At 39.8% G+C, this 21486-nt stretch overlaps 2 protein-coding genes across 2 annotated transcripts in view; both read right to left on the minus strand.

Annotated features, from left to right (window-relative positions):
* Positions 1-1522: 1522 nt before the first annotated feature.
* LOC109410731 (N(4)-(Beta-N-acetylglucosaminyl)-L-asparaginase) lies at positions 1523-3468 on the minus strand. Its single transcript, XM_029875744.2, has 3 exons — positions 3160-3468; positions 2705-3087; positions 1523-2135 (listed from the first exon to the last, which is right to left on the minus strand). The coding sequence occupies exons 1-3, from the start codon at positions 3287-3289 to the stop codon at positions 1551-1553; spliced, it is 1098 nt and encodes a 365-aa protein (XP_029731604.1). The 5' UTR covers positions 3290-3468; the 3' UTR covers positions 1523-1550.
* Positions 3469-12798: 9330 nt separating this feature from the next.
* Positions 12799-21486, minus strand: part of LOC109410728 (MAP kinase-activated protein kinase 2) — a 62412-nt gene continuing 53724 nt past the window's right edge. Inside the window, exons 6-8 of the mRNA XM_029875745.2 lie at positions 17164-17374; positions 16950-17078; positions 12799-16794 (exon numbers count right to left, since the gene is read on the minus strand). Coding sequence (XP_029731605.1) covers positions 16711-16794; positions 16950-17078; positions 17164-17374 — 424 coding nt within the window. The 3' untranslated portion in view covers positions 12799-16710. The remainder of the gene's footprint in view (positions 16795-16949; positions 17079-17163; positions 17375-21486) is intronic.

The raw sequence follows: 21486 nt of genomic DNA on the forward strand, positions 1-21486 counted from the left end.
GGAAGGATTCCCGGAGCAATCCCTGAGGGTATTCCTGGAAGCAATTTTTGGAGGAATTTCTGAAGGAATTCCTGGAGAAATCCCTGGAAGAAATTCCGGGGGGAATCCCCGGAGAAATGCCTGAAGGAATCCCCGGAGGACTCCCTGGAAAATATCGGGACAAATCCCTGGAGCAATTCGTAGAGGAATTCCTGGAGAAATCCCTAGAGAAATTACTGGAGGAATCTCTGAAGGAATGTCGAAGGAAAGCGAAATTCATCGAAATACCTTATGAAAATTTGCTATAACTAATTCTTATGGATGCTATAAGAATACCTTATGAAAACTGATCGTGCTTGCTATGACAAATCTCATAAGATAGACTTATGAAAAGAACAAAAAAAATCTTAAAATGATGCAGACTGGGATCGATTCATGAACGTCGGGATCACCGAGCCCGTGTTTTATCCACACGGCTACCGACGCTTGAGAATATCATGTTGCTAAACATGAATAAAAGCCAAGCTGTGAGATGATTTTACGTCACAGAGTGACCTTATGAAATTCATCCGAATCATTATGAATTATTTAAAGGCCGTTTCATAAGTTAGGCCTTATGGAAATCTTAAGGTTATTTGGCTGAGTGTAGAAATGAAGAGGTGCTCGTAGAGAAATACTTGACGAAATGGGTTTCGGGAAAAAAAGTTTTATAATTATGCATAAAATTAGAATAATATATTTCTAGACAGTTTTTCGGATATTCTGGATTATTGATAGGCTAAAATTTAAAAATTAAGGCGGCCAGGGGGGGGGGGCTCTGGCTACGCCTATGCTTTGCCCCATGCAGGTGTTCGTCGTAGTGCTGTTTCCAACTTTCGATCACCTCACGTTGATTGGATTAAAGCTTCTATCAAATATGAAGCGACTGATCGGAGCAGAGACTCTATGCCAAATTTGGCTCAGAGACAGGTTTATCAGTGAGGTCAGTTTTTCTCGTTTGTCAAAGACGATTGATACGTCCGACATCCGCATGAGTTTGTGCAGACGCAGAGGTATATTCGGTCTGATGTGGATACAAACGATTGCAATAATCACTTCCTTCCCCTTCCCCACATTGACCTGCAACCTGACGTGGCAGGCGCCATTGTCGCCTAAAAATAGAAGATCACCAACGCTCACACACTGAAGATGCCTGCTAGTCCCCGGCAGATAATCTCATTGGTTCCTCGTGTGAGTGTAGCTGGTCTGGCGATACTGGAGTAGCATCTACAAGCGGTCAATCAAGCTCTCAAGCTCTCTCAAACTGTCAAAGACGATTAAGACGTATTAAGACAAACTGTCCACAATATCTGCCAGCAATAACCGATCGTCAAAGGAATGTAATGCCTGCGGCTAGTGCTAATACTGGTAAAAATAGACCAACACCTGATCACCATAATGCATGAAGTACTAAGGCGGATCGGAAGGCTTAATGAGGGATTTCCCTCTAAGAACTCCCTTCGATGTTTCTAAATCGATACGAATAAAAATTCCGGTAATAATATGCAATGTAACAGTCCATTTATTATCCATCAATTCCGCTTCTTTCTGCAATTAACCGTTTTGACCACAACCTGCGACTCCGGACCCGTACCCTGGGCCACCGAATACGGAAACTGCGTCAGTCCATGGCAAGCCGCACCGTACTCGCCATCCTTGGTGGCAACCACAATCCCACCGACAAAGTCCGGGTAATGTTTCGCGATACGAGCCAACGCAGCCTCGCCGGCCAACATCGGGTTCAGACCCTGTCGCAGACCCTCCACAGCCAGTAGCGACGGCATGAATCGCATCATAATGTCTCCGTCGCCGGTTGCAGCCGCTGCACCCACCGTCGAATCCGCATAGGCACCCGAACCGGCAATTGGGGAATCGCCAACCCTGCCGGGAATTTTATTCCGAGCGCCGTTGGTCGATGTTCCGGCCACCACGTGACCGTTCGAGTCGATTACGATCATCCCGATGGTATCGTGGTTGTAGCGTCCAAACTCCGGTTCGGAGGATTCCAGTTTTTGGGTGTCGCCATTTTCCGGAACAAGTGACCAGTCCTCGATGATGGTATTTTCGGAAATTGGTTCGTATGGGCCGCATGACATCGAGGGTGATGGGATCACATTCTGGAATTACGTTTCGTAAGTTAAATTTTAAGATTTTTCATTGAATTTCATTGAAAAGTGCCGATTCAGAAAAACCACGAGTAAACAGATAAATCAAATAGATCGGCATTATATTGTTTTTTTTTAAAGCTTATATGGAGAATAACCAGCCAAGCCTATAAAGCTAATAATAATAATGCATAACATTACATTGAAATTAGAGTTCGTTTGTTCGTGTGGGGTTTTCATTTCCTTGAATAGCACCAGAATTATCGTAAACATCAGTTTTCACATAAACTGGTGAGCTCGTTTCATACTACTTTATAAATTTCATATGCCATTTTCTTCTCCCAATTGATAGAGAAGATATGAAATAAGAGGAACTTTGTATAGATATTCTCTATCAAATTCAAAGTAGCTGGATTGCTCCATAACCGTTTAACTGTTAGCCTTGTCGGTAAAATACATGGGTAAAATTAGGGTTTAGCCATCCAGTGTACCATTGCCATGCGAAGATGTCCAGGTCTTCGTCTTTTTACCAACGTATTTTATGCCTCTGCCAAACGTAGTTATTTGATATCGGTACTTACCGTCCAAAAGTTCGGCTGACAGTGGTTGATTTTCCACTGTTCCCACATCTCCTTGGAGCGGTCGGTTTGCAGCGTTTCCCGCTGGAATCCCATCATAACGGCAAAATCGGTGGCCTGACTACCGACCAGCAACGTATGCTTGGTGTTTTCCAGCACATGCTTAGCCACAGCGACAGCATGTTTGATCTCCCGAAGTGCAGCCACCGCCCCAACATTCATCGTCGTCCCATCCATGATCATGGCATCCAGAGTGGACTCACCGCTTTCATCCGGGCTGCCCCCGTAGCCAACCGTCCCGTCGCACTGTTCGCGTTCACACACACTGCATCCTTCAACGAGGGCATCGACTGCGCTGAATTCTCCCACCGTCAGCGATTGATGAGCTAGGGCGATTCGAGATGAATTATATAAATCAATCTACTGTTACTGCTTTATGTTGAACTAGAGTTACATACCTCTGAGAGTAGCATTCGAAAAGTTCCAGGTGTTGATCACCAGCGGGAGAGCTTGCCTACTGTAGTCGGCTTGCAGAGTGACCAGCAGGACTATTACGACAGCTTTTGCAACTTTATCCACCAACTCCATCCTACTGCTAGGAATGACACTTGCCAAATAGTCAACCGCGAGAACACCTAATCTATACGATGGCTTAAAATGCTCGAAATATCTACCTCTGGGTACTTGCCGTTTTATTATTGCTATATTGTTTTACCAATGGCAATCTCACTCGAAGCCAGTTGTCAGTCAATCGAACCTGTACTTATAGGTAGTTATATTCGTTATCATCGTCTCTTTATGCATGGTACGTTCATTGTTAGAGTGATTCAAAAAGTTGAAGTAGTTCCGCTTTATATTCTGGTTTATTTTGGTTTTAAGTAATTGTGGTTGACGAACGTTTTAAAGTTTGTTTTCACCAGCTGAGAATCACGCAAAAAAGCGGAGAATTAGGGTGAGGCGGGGCAAGATGGGTCAGTGTCATTTTCGAGCGAATCAGTCATATTTTGATTATGTTAATAATTTTGTTAGGTGACCAGCAGGAATATACAAAAGTTTAGGGGTATTGATTGAAAAACTATTTACTCCCATTGGAAATGAAAAATAAAATGGTTTTTAGCCATTTTTCTTATGCGATACATTCCATATATTCTCCATATAAACCACCGCGGAGCAAGATGGGTCACCTTCAATTTTGAGCGTATTCTTGGATCATTTAAACGTTATTTATTTTTTATTACCAGACTATCTCATAACTCACTTCAAGCGGGAAGAACGCTCAAAATTATAACATAAAATTATGATAATTGCTTAGTGAAAACATCGATTTTCAAGTCGTCTTAGGACCACTCAAATCGTAGTTTTTTTTTATTTTCCAAAAAAAATATAAAATATTAACTAGTAGCTCTTGTTTACTCAGTATTGATGCGAAGCATATATGAATACGGAACAAATATTATATATTGCCGTTTTTCGTTGAGAAAATGTAAATTACTTAAAAGGTGACCCATCTTGTCCCGCACTTTTTTCACTGCCCAAAATAGGTCACTTTTTAAAACTGCTTGTTTAACATCATGTTTTGTATTTTATGAACTTTTTATCGACATTTAGCATAGCTAACAGTGTACTGAAGAGCAGAGGACGATTATGTATCTATTTGTTGTTTAGAGAATTCAGAATACATCTTTCCATTCTGTCTGCAGAACTAGTTCGCCGAATGAGCTTATTTAGTGTAATTTACATGGATGAATTTTACAAAATTAAATATTTAACTCTTTGTTAACATAAAAATCAAAAGTATTTTTACGCCTTGACTTAGAAAATGTAAAGTCAATAAATTCATTGATTATGTTTATTATAACTCACCTTACCGGTCAGACTAAGGTCTGAGTGTTCTCTGCTGTACGTGGGAGTCGTATTGATTCGATTCGGTCTACAGTTACGCAATCTGTGGAGGGTCCACAGATTGTCCTCCACTTGATCGATACATCGCTCGCTACGCACGACGTCGTCTTGTACCGGTCGGATTGCCCTCGAGAACCATTTTTACCGGGTTGTTATCCGACATGCTAGTGGCGTGTCCCGCCCACCGTAGCCTCCCGATTTCCGCGGTGTGGACGATGCCCAACTAACATTTTCAGCGCTATAAGCTTCAGTCATTTGCTTTCTGTTGTGTAACCATCGGATTGAAGCAGTCAACGCTGAATAAAAGAGAAGCCAGTCAAATATAAACCATAAGCTAATACACGGCAGCAATATAAGCATCATACAGCTGATGATTAACCTGGGCTTGTTAGGGGAATACAGTAATGTTCCGATTTTATCACGCGCTCCGCGTGTCAGTCCTTCATTTTTCATTAAGTAACATTTGAGAGCAAGTGTTTTCCCTCTTCTTGAAGATGAATGTTTAAGGCACGTTTTGCGACGTTAAAAATATTGAACGAATCGAATAAGAGTCCCCAGTAACAAAACAGCTGCTACTATACAGTCAGTACCGGATTTAGGGAGGGGCCAGGGGGGGGCAGGGCCCCGGGCCCCCACATTTTAGGGGCCCCCACGAAATTCCACTTAACGAAAAAAAATACGAACTTCGAATTACTGTCTATTGGCATGATGTATGTGATATGTTGTGATTCTTTTGAGTAAGAATATGTGTTCATCTATTTATGAAATTTTAAATTTTGCCTCCAAAATTAATTAAAATTTATTTTTTGTTGTGCATTTGCTTAACTTTTCAGTAGCAGTTTTTTTTTTGTACCACAAGTTGAAAAAAGCTCACTCGTTGTACTCAGCATCAGCGTGGTGCTGACGGTATAGTGGTCGACCACGCGATTAACGGAAGGTTAAGAAAAATCACCGGATATCCTGAAAATAATAGACTAAATTCTAGAGGAACTCAAAACCTCTATAAATTACAGAGTAATAAAGTTCCGTCTAAATATGTTTGTTTTTCTTTCGGTCTACAGTTTTTGAAAACATTTTGAAGAATTTTCTACAAAATTCTTGAATGAATCTAAGTATTTTCTTTTTTCGAAATTTAGAAGTATTTTTGGAACTTCTGAGTTTGATTTTTCTTAGATAGCTTAGGACTTACTGAAATTGGAGAACAACAAATCTGTTGAAGAAATTTTTAGAGGAAATCTAGCATGAATTTAAGGCGGATAATTGTGAAGAGTTTCAGTCCGATTTTATTGAGTAGAGAACTTGGCGAACTACTGGCGAAATGGATTGTCAAAAATTCAGTAGAAATTTGTAGATAAATTGGCTGTAAACTTTTCTGCTAAATATTTTGAGGAAGTCAATAGAAAATTCTCTTGGAAATTGAGTCAAAAATTTCATTTGAAACTTATCATGAATTTCCTCTAAAATTTCTTTAGAATATTAATTAGAATATTCTCTTTGATACCAGAATAATTCTTTTGGAAGGTCGCTGAAATCTTCTCTAACAGTAGCGGTAGAACAAGTTTTTGTTAAGTGTTAATTCTTTACCAACAACTTTTCCAGAGATTGCATCAGAGCCAATATAAATTCTCTTTATATTTCGCAGAAACGACACTACCGATTGCGCTACAAATTTTACTTGAAATTACTTGAAAATTTCAGCTATAAATTCTTCTTGAAATTTCTCTATGAACTCTGGCTTGAATTTCGACTAAATCTGGGATCAAATGCCGCGAATACACTCTTGAAAACAATTATTTACTTTATATAATTTTCTTTTATCAATGCTTTCACGCTTGAAGTTCAAATCTGTTATAAATGATTCAGTGGATATTGACATTTTTCATAGTTCTGTTTATTGTTCTAGATACATGATTCTTCCACAACTACATTAATACCTTCATTACCATATTTGTAAGAAAGATAAATATTTTTTTTAATTTATTACATGTTATGTAGGTAAAATTTATCTTCTTTACAAAGGGCCCCCACAATGCTGCGGCCCCGGGCCTCCACATTTCTAAATCCGGCCCTGACAGTACAGTTCGTATTACTGATAAATCCACAAACCAGCAGCGCTTCGAAGGCCGTTATGCGATATTATTACAGCTAGAAGCTGTAATAAAGAAACTGTTGGTATACCAACACGGCTTGTCGGATGTAAACCTTACAGTCAAAACAAACTTCAAGCGGGATATATACTACACAAATAGTTTACAACTATTCATCTTTGTGCTGTGAAATAATTTGGGTTGCTTGTATAGCACCTTATCCAACTCCGGAAGATTCGCCGGAAGATGTGCAAATCGAATAAGAGTTCCAATCAATAAAATAGCTGCTTTTATACAGTACGTTTTGTAATGTTGCGAATACACAAAACAGCAGCGCTTCGTAGCTATTTAAAGAACATTCTTTCAGCTAGAAGTTGTGATGAAGAACCTGTTGGCGCAACCACACAGCTTGTTCAATGTAACATTATTGCGTTTGACGTTTCACAAGCTTTTGCAGCAAGATGAAGTTGGGTAAGGTTTCTTGTGGCACAATTATGAAACCTTGTACTAAGTAAAATAAAACGGGTTATTTTCTATGTTATTTATATGTAGCAGTGTGGCAGCGAGGATATCATCGGGACCAGTGGATAAGGAGATCGGGAGTTCGATTCCAAGTAGCGGCAAGCAGGGATGGCATTTCACACTGAAAATGTGCACAGTGCAGCTCATTTTCATATTAAAACCGCGCACACTTGCACTCACACTGAGGAGCATGCCATCCCTGGCGGCAAGTACTTTAATTATTCAATTTAAAAAGCGATAATTCTAGTTCCACATGTATTGCATCACGGTATCCGTAACCTAATTATATTTAATCGATAAATTTGGGGATACTGTATAATTACTATTGAACTTTTTCTAGTATTGCCAGTATTCTTGATTAGAAATTCCAGTTGCAAGTTTTCAACATTTGCTATTCGTCATTCAGTATATTTAGTGATCATAGAATCATCCATCGCATCGAAGATTAAGGAAAGGCAAAAATATTGACATGACATACCTATCTGTTCAGAACAGAAACAAATGCAGGGGAAACACATTTTTGGTCCACCCTGACCGAGATGTAGTGACTGCTGAAAACTTTATTTATGCTGCTATATTGATAATGATGAATTACTGATTTTCGAGCTTGAAGATGGGTTGATGTTTGAAAGCTAAAGCAAAACATCGTGTACGTTAAACGAAAGAGTTGTAATGTTCTATCTAAATAATTAAGGTAAGATAGCTGATAATCGTATGGGATACCCTTTGGCTAATTCAATCCTGATTCGATCACGATGGGTGATCGAATCTTTTTAATATATATTATTCAATTTGTACCTCAATTACATTTGTAGTTATATTTATATGTCATGTATATTCAACTGTATACAAAAAAGAGCATTTGGTACAGTATGTGGCACTGTAAAACGGTGAGTCGATAAGGAGAACGTCTAACATGGCTCTGGTCCTCACAAGTTCCTACCTCATGCTTCCACGGGTCAAACGATGACAAAGACCGCCAGCTAAGAGTTGTGTACTTAGATGGTAGTGCAGCCTGGGCACTGTTGTCCTTCTGACTTCAGCTAGATTGAGGAGGTACGTCCCGAGCGTCTGTTCACCAAGGAGGTGCGGCTCAAACATTGCAGAAAGTTGGTGTATGCGTGGCTGCTATACAGGAAATGCGGTGGCCCAAAACTGGTGAACGTGAATCCAGGGCGGTGGATCCCGTCGCCAACACATCGTCCAAATATAACATCTACCACAGCGGTAGTGATAAGGCAGAACATGGGGTCGGATTCATATAATGATCGGGAAACAGATGAAGCGAGTTATGAGGTGGAAACCGATCAACGAGCGGATCTGCGTATTGAGGATCCGGGGCAAATTCTTTAACTACAGCCTCATCAATGTCTACGCGTCGACAAACGAGAAAACCGATGATGTGAAGGATGCGTTTTATGAATGTCTTGACAAGACCTATGGAGAATGCCCAAAACACAACGTTAAGATTGTCATCTGTGACGCCAATGCACTGGTCGGAAGAGAGGACTTTTTCCGTCCAATCATCGGTACGGAGAGCCTTCACTTCATCATTAATGACAACGGCTTGAGATTAGTCAACTTTGCTGCCGCCAGGGGGATGGCCATTAGACCGGCCCAAATACAAAAATGTCGAAAAATTCCACGGGGCACTCTCCAGAATCGTGCCTTTGGATAAGAAGAACAATCTATGAAAGATTCAGCTCAATCTGTTGAAAACTGAGCTGGCGCAAATGAGTTGAAGGTTTGTATGGGATGTTCAGTCCAAATATATGGGAAATTGGATGACCTCCAGTCTCTCATACAGCACTCCGGTTTGGCGAGTTCGATTTGGCTCAGAATTGAAAGAATAACAGTTGATACCCTAATGAACAACTTTGTAGAAGACCATATCATGATAAAACTTAATTTAGTTGCGGTTTTAGTCAAAGAAACCAGGATGAGGACATCTTCCCCCGTTTACTCTCGGTTGTTATATGCAACACGTGTTGGTCGGCCGTAGCTTGCGCGTTACTTCATAGGCAGCTATGTAATTCTACACTGTCTCGATACTCACTAGCGTGGGACACAAAAAAACATTTTACTCCTGTACACTTTTTGAGTTCCATTTTGGCCCCATATCAACTGTGCAAAATTTCAGCTCGATCGGAGAAACTATATTTTAGCGCCAGCCGTTTCAAGTTTTCATACGATTTACCATGGGGAAAATCACTTTTTCAAAGAAAAATCGACACAGGTTGCCCCTTAAACCCTAAAAATATATCGATGAATGATTTTTGTTGGAAATTTTACGAGGAACAACCCCTCTGAAGACAGCAAAGCGATATAAGGCATGTGGAAAAAGTTGTTGACTGAAAACCGAATGGCATGCCAAAGCTGTTTAACATGTAAGGAATAACAATAAATAATAAAATCTCGTCATTTTATCGATCGGGAAAGGCTTAATAACTTTTTCCACGAATGTAGCATCGCTTTGCGGTCTTCGGAGGTCTGATTCCTCGTGAAGTTATCTACAGTAATCATTCAACGACTTATTTTTAGGAATCAATGGATGACCTCAAGCGATTTTGCTTTGAAGAAGTAAATTTTCCCCATAGTAAATCGTATGAAAAACTAAGAATGGCGGGCGCTAAAATATAGTTTCTTCGATCGATCTGAAATTTTGTACAGCTGATATGGGACCAAAATGGAACTCAAAAAGTATACAGGAGTTGGAGTTTTTCCATTTTTTATATTTTCCCATATAAACCGTGTACCAGGCTAATACTCACCCACATGCGTGAGCAATGAAAATGAAGGACAACATAGCCACCTATGATGTAGAGAGCAAGTTTCGAACGGCAAACACGTGCTGCATGTAACAACCGAGAGTAAACGGGGGAAGATGTCCTCATCCTGGTTTCTTTGGCTAAAACCGCAACTAAATTAAGTTTTATCACGATATGGTCTTCTACAAAGTTATTCATTAGGGTATCAACTGCTATTCTTTCAATTCTGAGTCAAATCGAACTCGCCAAACCGGCGTGCTGTATGAGAGACTGGAGGTCATCCAATTTCCCATATATTTGGACTGAACATCCCATACAAACCTTCAACTCATTTGCGCCAGCTCAGTTTTCAACCGATTGAGCTGAATCTTTCACAGATTGTTCTTCTCATCCAAAGGCACGATTCTAGAGGGTGCCCCGTGAATTTTGAAAACTTTTTTTTAGCTTCATACAAATGTGGGCCGGTCTAATGGCCATTAGTAGCACCTACTTTGCACGCAAGGATATCCGCAAGCACACCTGGAGACACCCAAACGGCGAGACTTGCAACCAAATCGACCATGTGCTGGTAGATGGCCGACATTTCTCGGACGTAATTGATGTTAGAACTTTTCGAGATCCCAACATCGACTCAGATCACTATCTCGTAGTTAGTCAGATTCGAGCTCGGTTATCAACCGTGTCGGACTCTAGGAACCGGCGGTTAGATTGGTTGTTTCTCACTGCTAGGTGAATTTATTGTTATAAAATTCATTAAAAACTATAGAATACGTTTCATTACTAATTTAGGTTGTATTTGGGGTGCGAAAATACGTCAAAATAATTTTGATCACTTTTGACGTACAAGGTGCTCCACTGTGCGGCGTACGATTCAGTGAAGAGAAACGAGTTATGGCAGATTATGATCGAACATGGTTTTCCGGCGAAGCTTGATTAGACTGATTCGTGCGACGCTTGACGGATCGAAATCAAGTGTACGGGTTGCGGATGAAATTTCGTCATCGTTCGTAACCTTTGACGGACTGAAGCAAAGCGATGCTCTTTCGAACTTATGCCTGGTTTAGACAGTGCAAGTGACTTGATTCAAGTCAATGGAAAATGCCCAATTGAATGCGAATTGAACGTGTAAACACCACCATTCATCTCAGTTGAGCAACTGACTTGACTTGAACGAAAGTTGAACATGTTCAACTTTTTTGTTCAAGTCAAACGAAATCATCTCACTTGCCCCGTCTGAACACGCAATTCATGTGAGTTGAATTCAAGTCATCTGTCAAATGAGCTGAATTCAATTCAGTTTGCTTACGCACCGCACGAGTTGAAGAATGTAAACACTTGCTTCAATTGAGATGCATTCAAGAGCGTGCAAGTGGACACCCAAGTCATTTGCTCAGTTTAAACACGTCATTCCATTGGATTGAACATGTTTGAGAAGTTTGCAACTCACATGCTCGTTTCAATTGAACAGTCTAAACCAGGCATTACTGTTCAACATAGCACTGGAAGGAGCGATAAGGAGAGCTGGTGTGCACAGGAGCGGAACCATTGTCACGAAGTCGCATATGCTCCTGGGCTTCGCGGACGATATCGACATCATCGGAATCGACCGTCGGGCCGTGGAAGAGGCGTTCGTACTTTTTAAGAGGGAGACTGCAAGGATTGGACTTACGATCAACACCACAGAGACTACGTACATGATTGCTGGTGTTCAACGTCGGTCCGGCCGTGGTAGTGGTGACGAAGTGGTGCTAGGTGGGGAAAAGTTTGAAGTTGTGGATGAATTTGTTTATCTTGGTACTCTAGTGACGTGTGATAATGATGTTACCCGCGAGGTGAAAAGACGGATTGCGGCTGCAAATCGGGCCTTTTTCGGTCTGCGAAACCAGCTGAGGTCCCGCATTGTACAAGTCTCTGATTTTTCCGGTCGCTTTATACGGTCATGAAACGTGGACGTTAAAAGAAGTTGATCGGAGAGCCTTTGGAGTCTTCGAAAGTGCTGCGAACAATATTCGGCGGTATACAACACGGCAGGCTGCGGTGGGCTGGACACGTAACTCGTATGCCGGAGGAACGACAAGCTAAAATTATATTCAGCAGAGAACCAGGAAGGGGTCGTCGGCTTCGTGGGAGGCCGCGCACACGTTGGCTTTTTGCAGTTGAGGAGGTCCTAAGGACTCTAAACGATCAGAGTGACTGGAAGCGATTGGCCCAGGACCGAGGCCAGTGGAGGCGGATACTTCATTCGGCGTAGACTCACCGCTACGAGTTGTAGCCCATCAAGTATCAAGTAAGTAAGTGGCACTGTAAAGCCTGGGTAATGCATAGTTCAGATTCCCAGCAACTCATATGATGATGATGATGATGATTTTGTTCTACTATCTATTGTAGCAATACATCTGCCTACAGCACTGGAATAATCTGAAAAGCGATTTGATCAAGATTGTGCTGTTGTTAGTGATCAGTCATTCTCCTGTATGAAGGGCCAAAAAGGATTGAGCGGACCCGCAAGCAGGGACACTTGCGCGAAACCCGCGTCATGGGAAAATAATCTCCTACACCAAACTTATATCTTGAAAGGTACAAAACTATCTGATTACTTTAGACAGGAAAATATTTAGCTGAATCTAAATTTGGTGTGGCAGATCTTACATCGCAACGCACCATTGTAAGGTGATCTACCCACGTTACGGGACCTAACAAATGCGGAATGGGGATGCGCTGAAACTATGTGTTGCCAGGAAACCATTTTTATTAGCAAAGGTGCCCACTGGTCTAACTTAAGAAAAAAGGATGTCATCACGTTCGGAAATAAGTCCCATTTTCAACTTTTTCAACACAGCATTTGCATTAGGTTCAACAATATATTTCCGTAACCATTGGAAAGTGGAAATAAAATGGATTGTAAGTAGTAGGTAGTAAGACTGGGGTCGTCTAGCTCTAGCCAGCTAGCTAGCTAATTAGTTCTCATTCTTTTCTGTGATGTGTCTGTCTTCTTTACTTTTTTGTATGATTGGTGGTACTAAATACCTAGCATTACCATGGATTCACCAGTTGTGATAGATAGTAGCTACGTAGACAACTTCGTTGATGTTTCAGCAGTTTAAGAACTTTTAGATGTGTACATGTTGTTTTCAAACTAGATAAAACAAATGTGAATAGATTGTTGATTGACGATTGGAATTTTTATGTTGAAAATCATATTCTAAGTGGAAGAAAGTTGTAGTGATTTCGCGACGAATTTAAAAATACCTTTATCCAAATTAAGCTTCAAACCCTGATGCTTCGCTATTGATCATCAGAACTACCTTTCTTCGTCATAAATATGTGTTTGCAGCCACAGGCTGGTTCACCCCTAAAATATGGTGGCTTATCTGAGAGAAGGTTTAAAATCAAACCGCGGATGGCTCGACTAACGCGTATCAACAATGGATGGAGTTTCATCTAAGCTATGGAGGGGGAACAACGTTTGAGCTGGTTCTGATTCGATCTACTGTTTTAGGTACATGCCAGTTTCTGTAGTTTCTAACCTTAATCATCTGATGCAGCTCGGACGACACATGACTCTACCACACTCTCGCCGGTATGGATGGCTGTAGAATTTTAATGATTTCTGTTTTTTTTTTTTCAACATATATTCACCTATATGTGTGTGAGCGTTCTATGTTAGCTGTGGTACATATGTTGATAGAAAACTGTATTACGCCTTAAGTTTTCGCATTTTCATGCGTATGGATTTCCTTAACAACCTTCAATTTAGTCACTGTAAATTCGGGACAGATTTTTGTTTGCTCAGTTTACGGGTGTCTCTATCGGAATTTATTTTCAAAACTCCTCCTCGGGACGCTACTGGTTGTGTATCAATTATGTTTCTATATTTTATTAGTCGATATCGATGCTATTACTGTTTAATCGTTGTTTGGAATTAATAGAGCCACTGGTACTAACTTCAATTCCGTTGATTATTATGCTCATGGTCTCTAGGCTCATGGTCAAACTGCTTGAAGTAAATTAGCTCGAAAGTATTTTTCAACACTCCAATTTAAATATTCCGGAGCAATGCTCATCTTTTTCAGATGCATGAAACTTGTATTGATTCTAGTCATACTTTTCACCGGATCGACTGAAAATGCTTTTAACCCTATCCCGCCCATGACTTCTCTTAGTGTTTAAAAATGGTTTTTATTATTTTTGATAAAAATGGTAGAACAAAACCATATTTTCTATGCCAAAATTATCGTTTAAGGCTATTACAACTCAAATGTGAGGTGGTGCTCTGGAGCACCACCAGGCATTTGGAGAACTTTATTTCATGATTTTTCTCGTTAAAAATGGTCAAATCACAGGATGCTTTATTTGACAATCCAAGAAAATCACTTTCCGAACCAGTTTTATACAAATTCATTACAATTCAAAAAAAGTTGTTCTCAGAAACTTCGAACTTTAATGCCACCAGAATTCTAGATTTGGATGCAAACAATGATTACATTGGAAAATTGCTTATTTTTTGCACGCCATGTGCCCATTGGTGCATATATGCACCATTCATATTGTATCAAATTAAGTGTTTAAATACACATTTCAGTTCTTTTCAACGTATGACTACACAAATAAATAGTAAATCTGTTAGAGAACTATTTTTATTTCAACTCATGAGGATAACTATGCCATTAATTGAGACGTCTAAGTTTGTCATTATTTTTTTGTCGAAAAAATAGCTCTTCGTGAAAACTTTTTTTGACAAAAAACATTGAATTTGTATGCGCATACTTAGCGTGATGCCTTTAGATAGAGAACAACGTGTGAAATCATAATTTACAATTAACAACATTCAAAAAACTTCATTAGTCTCAGAGATACAAGGGTTGAAAGTTATGGTGCTCTACAGACACCATGGGCGGGAAAGGGTTAAAACTGGAAATGTTTTCCCAAAAACAAAAACACAAGAGCAATACTCCAATGAGTCCAATGGAATGAATGCGTTACGCAATTTTAAAATATTCGGAAACATAAAAAAAACTAATAAAAATGCACACTCCATAGAATCGGAGATACAAATTTTACTATATCTCAATATATGAGGTTATGTTCAAAAAGCCAATGTACTAAATACTTTCCAGCTTCATATTTAAAAGTTTTATAAAAAAGAAACACACAATTTCAGATTTGTTTTCATAGTGTGACAACGACGCAGTTTGAGTCTAGAAACCTTGGAATCACTCAAAAATGATAATACTAACTAAGTAGGGAAGGAAACAGTAGCTGACAAAAGTATAATATTTCATTTTCAAATTCATGTATAGAACTTGTTAACTTAAACTTGGTAACATATTCTGAACAGTGCCTACCAGGATTTGAATGTTTTGATACTATTACCTCCCTAAACGCCGGTTTCTTTGACAAGGGTATACATTACTTCCTCTTTCGAAATGATCCCTTACCACAAAATGTTCGAGATCCCTAGAAAATAGGTTGTTTAAAGAGTTATCCGACATTAAGATGCAAAACCATTAGGAACAATATAATGATAAAAAGAACAAGTAGCAATCGAAAAGAGCACTATTGTCGTTCTTTATTCAGCATTTTTTGTTGAAGGTGCTACAATGTAAAGAAGGGCGAACAACAAATGATCATAAGAAACGGCATTCGAAAAATCGGAGATACGACATTCGGGGAAAAGCAGCACAACAACCTTCAGCATAATCCTGTCAGTTTACGTAGATGACGCGAACTAAGAGAAATGCCACATCTGGCAACGATAGTCAATAATATACATACTTTTATCCGCTACTGCAGAACTTGATTGTTGGAAAGTTATTCAATTGTCTTAGCACATTTACTTAGTGATGTTTTGATTATATATTCAATGAATTAAACAAAATAAATCATTGGTTACGTAATAAATACGTTACTTCCTACGTATCTTTTAAACTTAACCTAATACGTTTCAGTTGTTACGTCTTTCATAAAGTTAAAAACTAAAACTAAAAAATATGTAACTAGCAAAACAAATACGTTCTGGTTGATTAAAACATCATAATGCACGGAGAAAAGCTATTGTCTCTTTTTAGATTAGTGAAAATAGCAGTAAAACGCGACTCATTGCTATGCTACAAAATATGCAGTTAACGATTCCGGAAAATTTAACCATCCCGTAAAATTTCAGTTTGAGCTCACTTGGCCCAAAACAACCACGACGACTATTGTTTTCAATTTTCTGCTACCCCCTCGTTCTACTGTGTATAATAGTTAAAACGCTTTGAACTCTGCTTCCTATGTCGGTTCTCTTCCGGAACTGTGCTAAACCACACGCACGCACAACCTTTGACTCGCTCGCTATTGTTTTTCATCTAGCATATCTATTGTGATTTACGGACTACTCATTTGTTTGCTACGCAAACAATCGTCTAATAATAATATAAATAGCAATATGCACTTTCCATCCTGAACCTTACAAACTATGTCACGATCACCGTGCCCCTATGTCCTTACACGTTATGTACAAAACTAAAAGAATTCACACGTCATCTTAGTAAAATCACGAACAATCAACGATCATCGATTACATCCTCCTCGAGAGCTGCAGCACAATAGAAACGGATGTGTGTGTGTGTCGGTACCACGTGGAACAATGTAACGATTTGCAGCATTTCGGGCGTATTCAATAAGCAGCAGCATTGATTTGATTCTTGCGTATCATCAGCAGTTGCGTTGGATGGTAACGGTGGAAGGCTTAGTTCTTAACCTTATCTTCGCCCCGTTTTCTTCGCTTGTTCAACAGGGCATTGTTCGAGCTGTCAAGATTTTTAATGTGCATCTTGGGGAAAAAATGGAAACGCAGTTAGAAAGTCACGATCTTTGTCTTGATTTCGACAGCTTAATATAGCAAGAAAACTGGCAACACTGAATTGGTATCAACTATGTTACCAGTTCTCTTCTATGTTTAGCTCTGATGGTCAGTACTTCAACTACCTGATCGTAATCCACGCGCATGTTGGCTAGGGATCGCGTCATTTCTTCCTGCACTTCCGGCCAGGTTTCCTCACCTTCCTTCAGGACTCGACCTGTGTGTAGCGGCGTTTGGGGCACCTCAGTATATAGCTTCACGATACAGAAACAAATAAAAAACAGATCATTTCAGTGAACCTCACCCTAAATTTCACACATCACATTCTCAAATACATACTCGGACCCATGGGTTGCGCATGACCTGATCGATGGTGAGTCGCTTTTCCGGCTCTACGCTGAGCATACCCTTGATGAGATCTTTGGCCGCTTGGCTCACGTTTTGCCACTCGGGGTTGGGGAAGTCGTACTGTCCGGTGCGGATGCGTGTCTTCATTCCCGGCGAAATGGCCAGCCCGTGGTTGCTGTAGAATGGCGGGAAACCGCACAGTCTGCGTAGCGGGAAGTGAAGGTAACATTCGTGTATTAGTATCTTAAAATACCCTCTTTTGCGTATAAATATACCAAATTCGCATTCTGAGTTTAATCATATGCAGTATTTTATAAGGCGGCACACAATTCTATGAATACTGGCATCACTGCTCAAGAAAAAATAAATGAATATAAATATGTATGTATCTCATATACGTAACTTAAAAACAATTGAACAATTTCGATTTAAGACACTGAAGACAGTGTCTAGAGCACCACAGTATTCAAGCTCTCTCGAACCGTCTAGTTAAATTGGCTCCGGTAGTTCTATCCGCCAGACTGTACATATAGTGACTGTAGTGTAATGCAGTATTTCATGAAATCTGAATCATTTGAAAAGCGTTTATCAGTTTTTTTTTTTGTAAACAAATATATTGCCGTAAATTAGGAATAAGGAATTATCAGGAATAATCCAGTGTCAAGAAATATCCCGTAAAAAATCACAGGAAGAATAACGGTAGAAATTACGAGAGAAAACCCTTTAAAGAATTCTGGCAGGAATACCAGAAGGAACCCCGGAAGAAATCCGAGTAAAAATCCGTAAGGAATCCCTAAAAGAACGTAGCAGGGACCCATACATCGTTGAAGAAATCCTAGTAGCAATCTAGGAACGAAACGAAATCTGCAGTACTCCCAGAAAGAGTTTTAACCCTTTCTTTCCCATGGTAGCACAGGTGATCCACTACTTTGCACTGTTCATACAAATACAGGATAAGTTAGATCATTCCCATTTTTTCGTCAGATGTTTGAATATGTTTAATTAACTATTATGCCAATTGTGTGTGTATGTGTGTGTGTGTATACAATTCAACTCCCACTGTCCGGCAGTGGTATTATGGAAGAAAGATGTCTGCAGTTGTCTGTATGGTTTTTAATGAATTTCACACTCACAACTGAAATCATCTTTAGCCCGGGAGTTGAAAGGTGATAGCTCTGTTGGGATCCAGCGACCCGTTTCAGAATGTCTGGTTACTCACGTCCATTCCGAGGTCACTTTCACTTACAACAAGCCCCGCATGTGTGCATTACCGTTATCAAATGGATAATGATAATGCAAACACACTTCCTGCTTCAAAGGTAACCTTCAAAACTGGCGCGTATTTAGTTCAATTTGATGTAGAAACGATAATCAGAACATTCTCACCGGAATCCATCCAAGGTAGCGCTGCCATCAGGCTTGTCCGCACTGAGCGCATGAAAATTCTGCTCTTTGGATTTACACCATCAAGCACATCATAAATTAGAAATCTTTTCATCTTATCAGATAGAAGGATGTTGAAATATTGTAAATGTCATTTCGAACTGTCAAAAAACCACACCGCAGAGCCACACGGAGCGCACAAAGAGATTTTCACCCGGGTGAAAACACTCCAGTGAATTTCACTTTGAACGGCCCGTGCGGCGCTGCGGTGCGGTTTTTTGACAGTTCGAAATGACATTTACAATATTTCAACATCCTTCTATCTGATATAATGAAAAGATTCCTAAATTATGATGTGCTTGATGGTGTAAATCCAAAGAGCAGAATTTTCATGCGCTCAGTGCGGACAAGCCTGGCTGCCATCACCATGGGGACGTCGTAACAGCGCAGATCGGCTGCTCCTCGGCATGCTCTCGTCTCACCACCATCGCGCACGCATTCAGTCATCATTAGAACGCACGTCACTTGACCTCTCACCTAATTATGAATATTAGGCCACACTGTTTGATTCTGGAACCACTCGCGAATCATTGATAGCGTGGTAAACCGACCGATTCGCGAATCTGACGGCTTGACATATCGGCGAAAAACTACGAAAAAACAGGAACCAAACAAAATCACATCGCAACTATTTCATAACAGAAAAGCTACTTAATGATAACACGCGGGATTGACGGTTTATTTCGACACTTTCTATACGAGCTTCGGTACCGCTTGCCTGCTGGCAGCGGAATTTAATCACGTGCAAGACACTAAAACTCTTCCGGATGGTGTAGCGCTGCCAGCTGCTTCAGTAACACGGATCCAAGTTTGAACACAAATCTTCTCGAAAATGATATGTATTTCACACTTTCTCACCCGCTGAAGAGCCATCTGGATGGCGTAGCACCGGCCAAACCGTCAGCAGAATCGCGAAGAAAAAAAAATTCAAACGCGAACGAAATGCGACGAGCAGATCAAAACACGTCTGCACGCGGCAACGCCTACTGCGCTTTTCTGTCTAATTAACTATTATGCCAATTTTGGTCAAAATTTCTCTGCTCGTTTTTGTTCTGGAGCTAAATGATTAGGCGAAAGTCGGTATTTTTTATATTTTAATTCAAACAATATTTGAATATTCAATATTCCGAAACATGAACATTATTTTCAACGGAAAAAAATACTAGCATGCCCTACAGTATATATATTAGCACAATAAAATACCGTTTCACAAACAAGTTGACGATAAAACACTAATTTTATGAACAAACATGTGGATCATCAGTGATCCATTGGGAACATAACGACATTTTTATCCTTCCTGATCTAACCTGTTCGTTGTTAGCATGTTTGTTTACATTCAAGATATTTTCCATTATTACATAATAGGGTTTCATGTAAAAATGTCATTATTTCATATAATGTAATCTATTTAGCGCCGGCAATAATTCGTAGATGAATCCAGGAGGGTTTATATGGTACGAGGAGAGAATTCATAGATTTGAAGCGAATCATGTCCGAATAACTACTTATGATAACTGCAAGAAGTCCGACAAGTTTCATTAAGTTTTATAGAAGGGCTAGATAAGAATCTCGAGATGAATTAAATATGTAAAGACGATTTATAAATATATAGTTTAAAAAAAATACAATATACAAATAAAAAACAAAATTTATATATGTGAATTCAGTGCATCCATCTTCCCAATGGATCACAGGTGATCCACCCAAAAAATCAAATTTTTCATTTCTAACGATATTTTGGAGTAAAACTATACATCTTTTGTTCTGGTGATTTTTTCAGAAACCATTTTATCTATTTTTAAATGTCAAAAAACCTTGTGGGAAGGAAAGGGTTAAAAGTGAGAGAATGCTGGAGTAATTGAGAAAGGAATCTCGAGACGAATCCATGAAGAGAATCCAGAACAAATCGCCTTCCTGAATAAATTTTAGGAGGATACCTTAAAATTGCTGGAAAGAATTGAGGGAGGAATCTCTGCAGAAATCCCGAGAAGAATCCTTGAAAGTATACCTGAATGAATTTGAAAGGAACATTTAAAGCAAATTAAGTAAAAACAATGAAGAGATCATGGGAGGAATTCCTGAAGGAATCCCAAGAGAAAATTCAATTATGCATCCAGGAGAAAATGCTGATACAATCTCGCGAATAATGCGTGAAATAATCCCGGAAGGAAGCAAGGAATCCACACACTTAATTTATAATGCCGAATCTTGGTTTACATATGCCGAGATTTGCACAGCCGATTAGTCAGCTAAATGTTTTCATGAGATCTCAGTTTATAAATGCTGGGAATCAGTATAACATGCCTCGTTGCCAAGCAACCTTCCAGTTTGTTAGCTGAGTCTCGGTTAAAATTCAGAAACCGAGATCCGCACAGCCAAGCTCGATGAATGAAACTAAGTGTGCATGAATGAATCTCTGGAAGAATCCCGAAAGAATTCGTGGAGAAATCATTCGAAGAATACCGGAAGAATTCCGGCCGTTCGCTCGTTGCAAAATGTTTACATTGCAACGAATGCCATTCGCTAATTGCAACGTCACTTTGACACTAAATTGCACCGAAATGCACTGACAGCATGAATGACAGCACAAATTTGACACTTGATTGCTTGACCTTAGGTAAATATATAACGAAGCCACACTAAGAATTTTCAAAAGCACAAATCTGAAGAACCAAGGGTTGGTTTGCGCTGAAAAGTAAGTTGATCGATATGTCATTACCATCGGGTCACCAATCGATCAACTTTTCAACGCAATCCGTCTTTTGGTTCTTCAGATTTGTGCTTTTGAAACTTCTAGGTGTGGCTTCGTTATATATTCACCTTAAGGGTAACGTTTTCGGTATACCAATCCGTGTGGTCAATTTATGA

The sequence above is a fragment of the Aedes albopictus genome, chromosome 3, assembly GCF_035046485.1.
Source record: "Aedes albopictus strain Foshan chromosome 3, AalbF5, whole genome shotgun sequence".
In the NCBI taxonomy this organism is placed as follows: Eukaryota; Metazoa; Arthropoda; class Insecta; order Diptera; family Culicidae; genus Aedes; species Aedes albopictus.

Bases quoted from the DNA above. Each gene is read 5' to 3' on its own strand.
- LOC109410731 (XM_029875744.2), bottom strand. From the start codon at position 3,289: ATGGAGTTGGTGGATAAAGTTGCAAAAGCTGTCGTAATAGTCCTGCTG. The intron at 3,088-3,159 runs GTATGTAACTCT...GAATCGCCCTAG, and splicing joins TTCGAATGCTACTCTCAGAG to CTCATCAATCGCTGACGGTG. The intron at 2,136-2,704 runs GTAAGTACCGAT...ACGTAATTCCAG, and splicing joins GTCAGCCGAACTTTTGGACG to AATGTGATCCCATCACCCTC.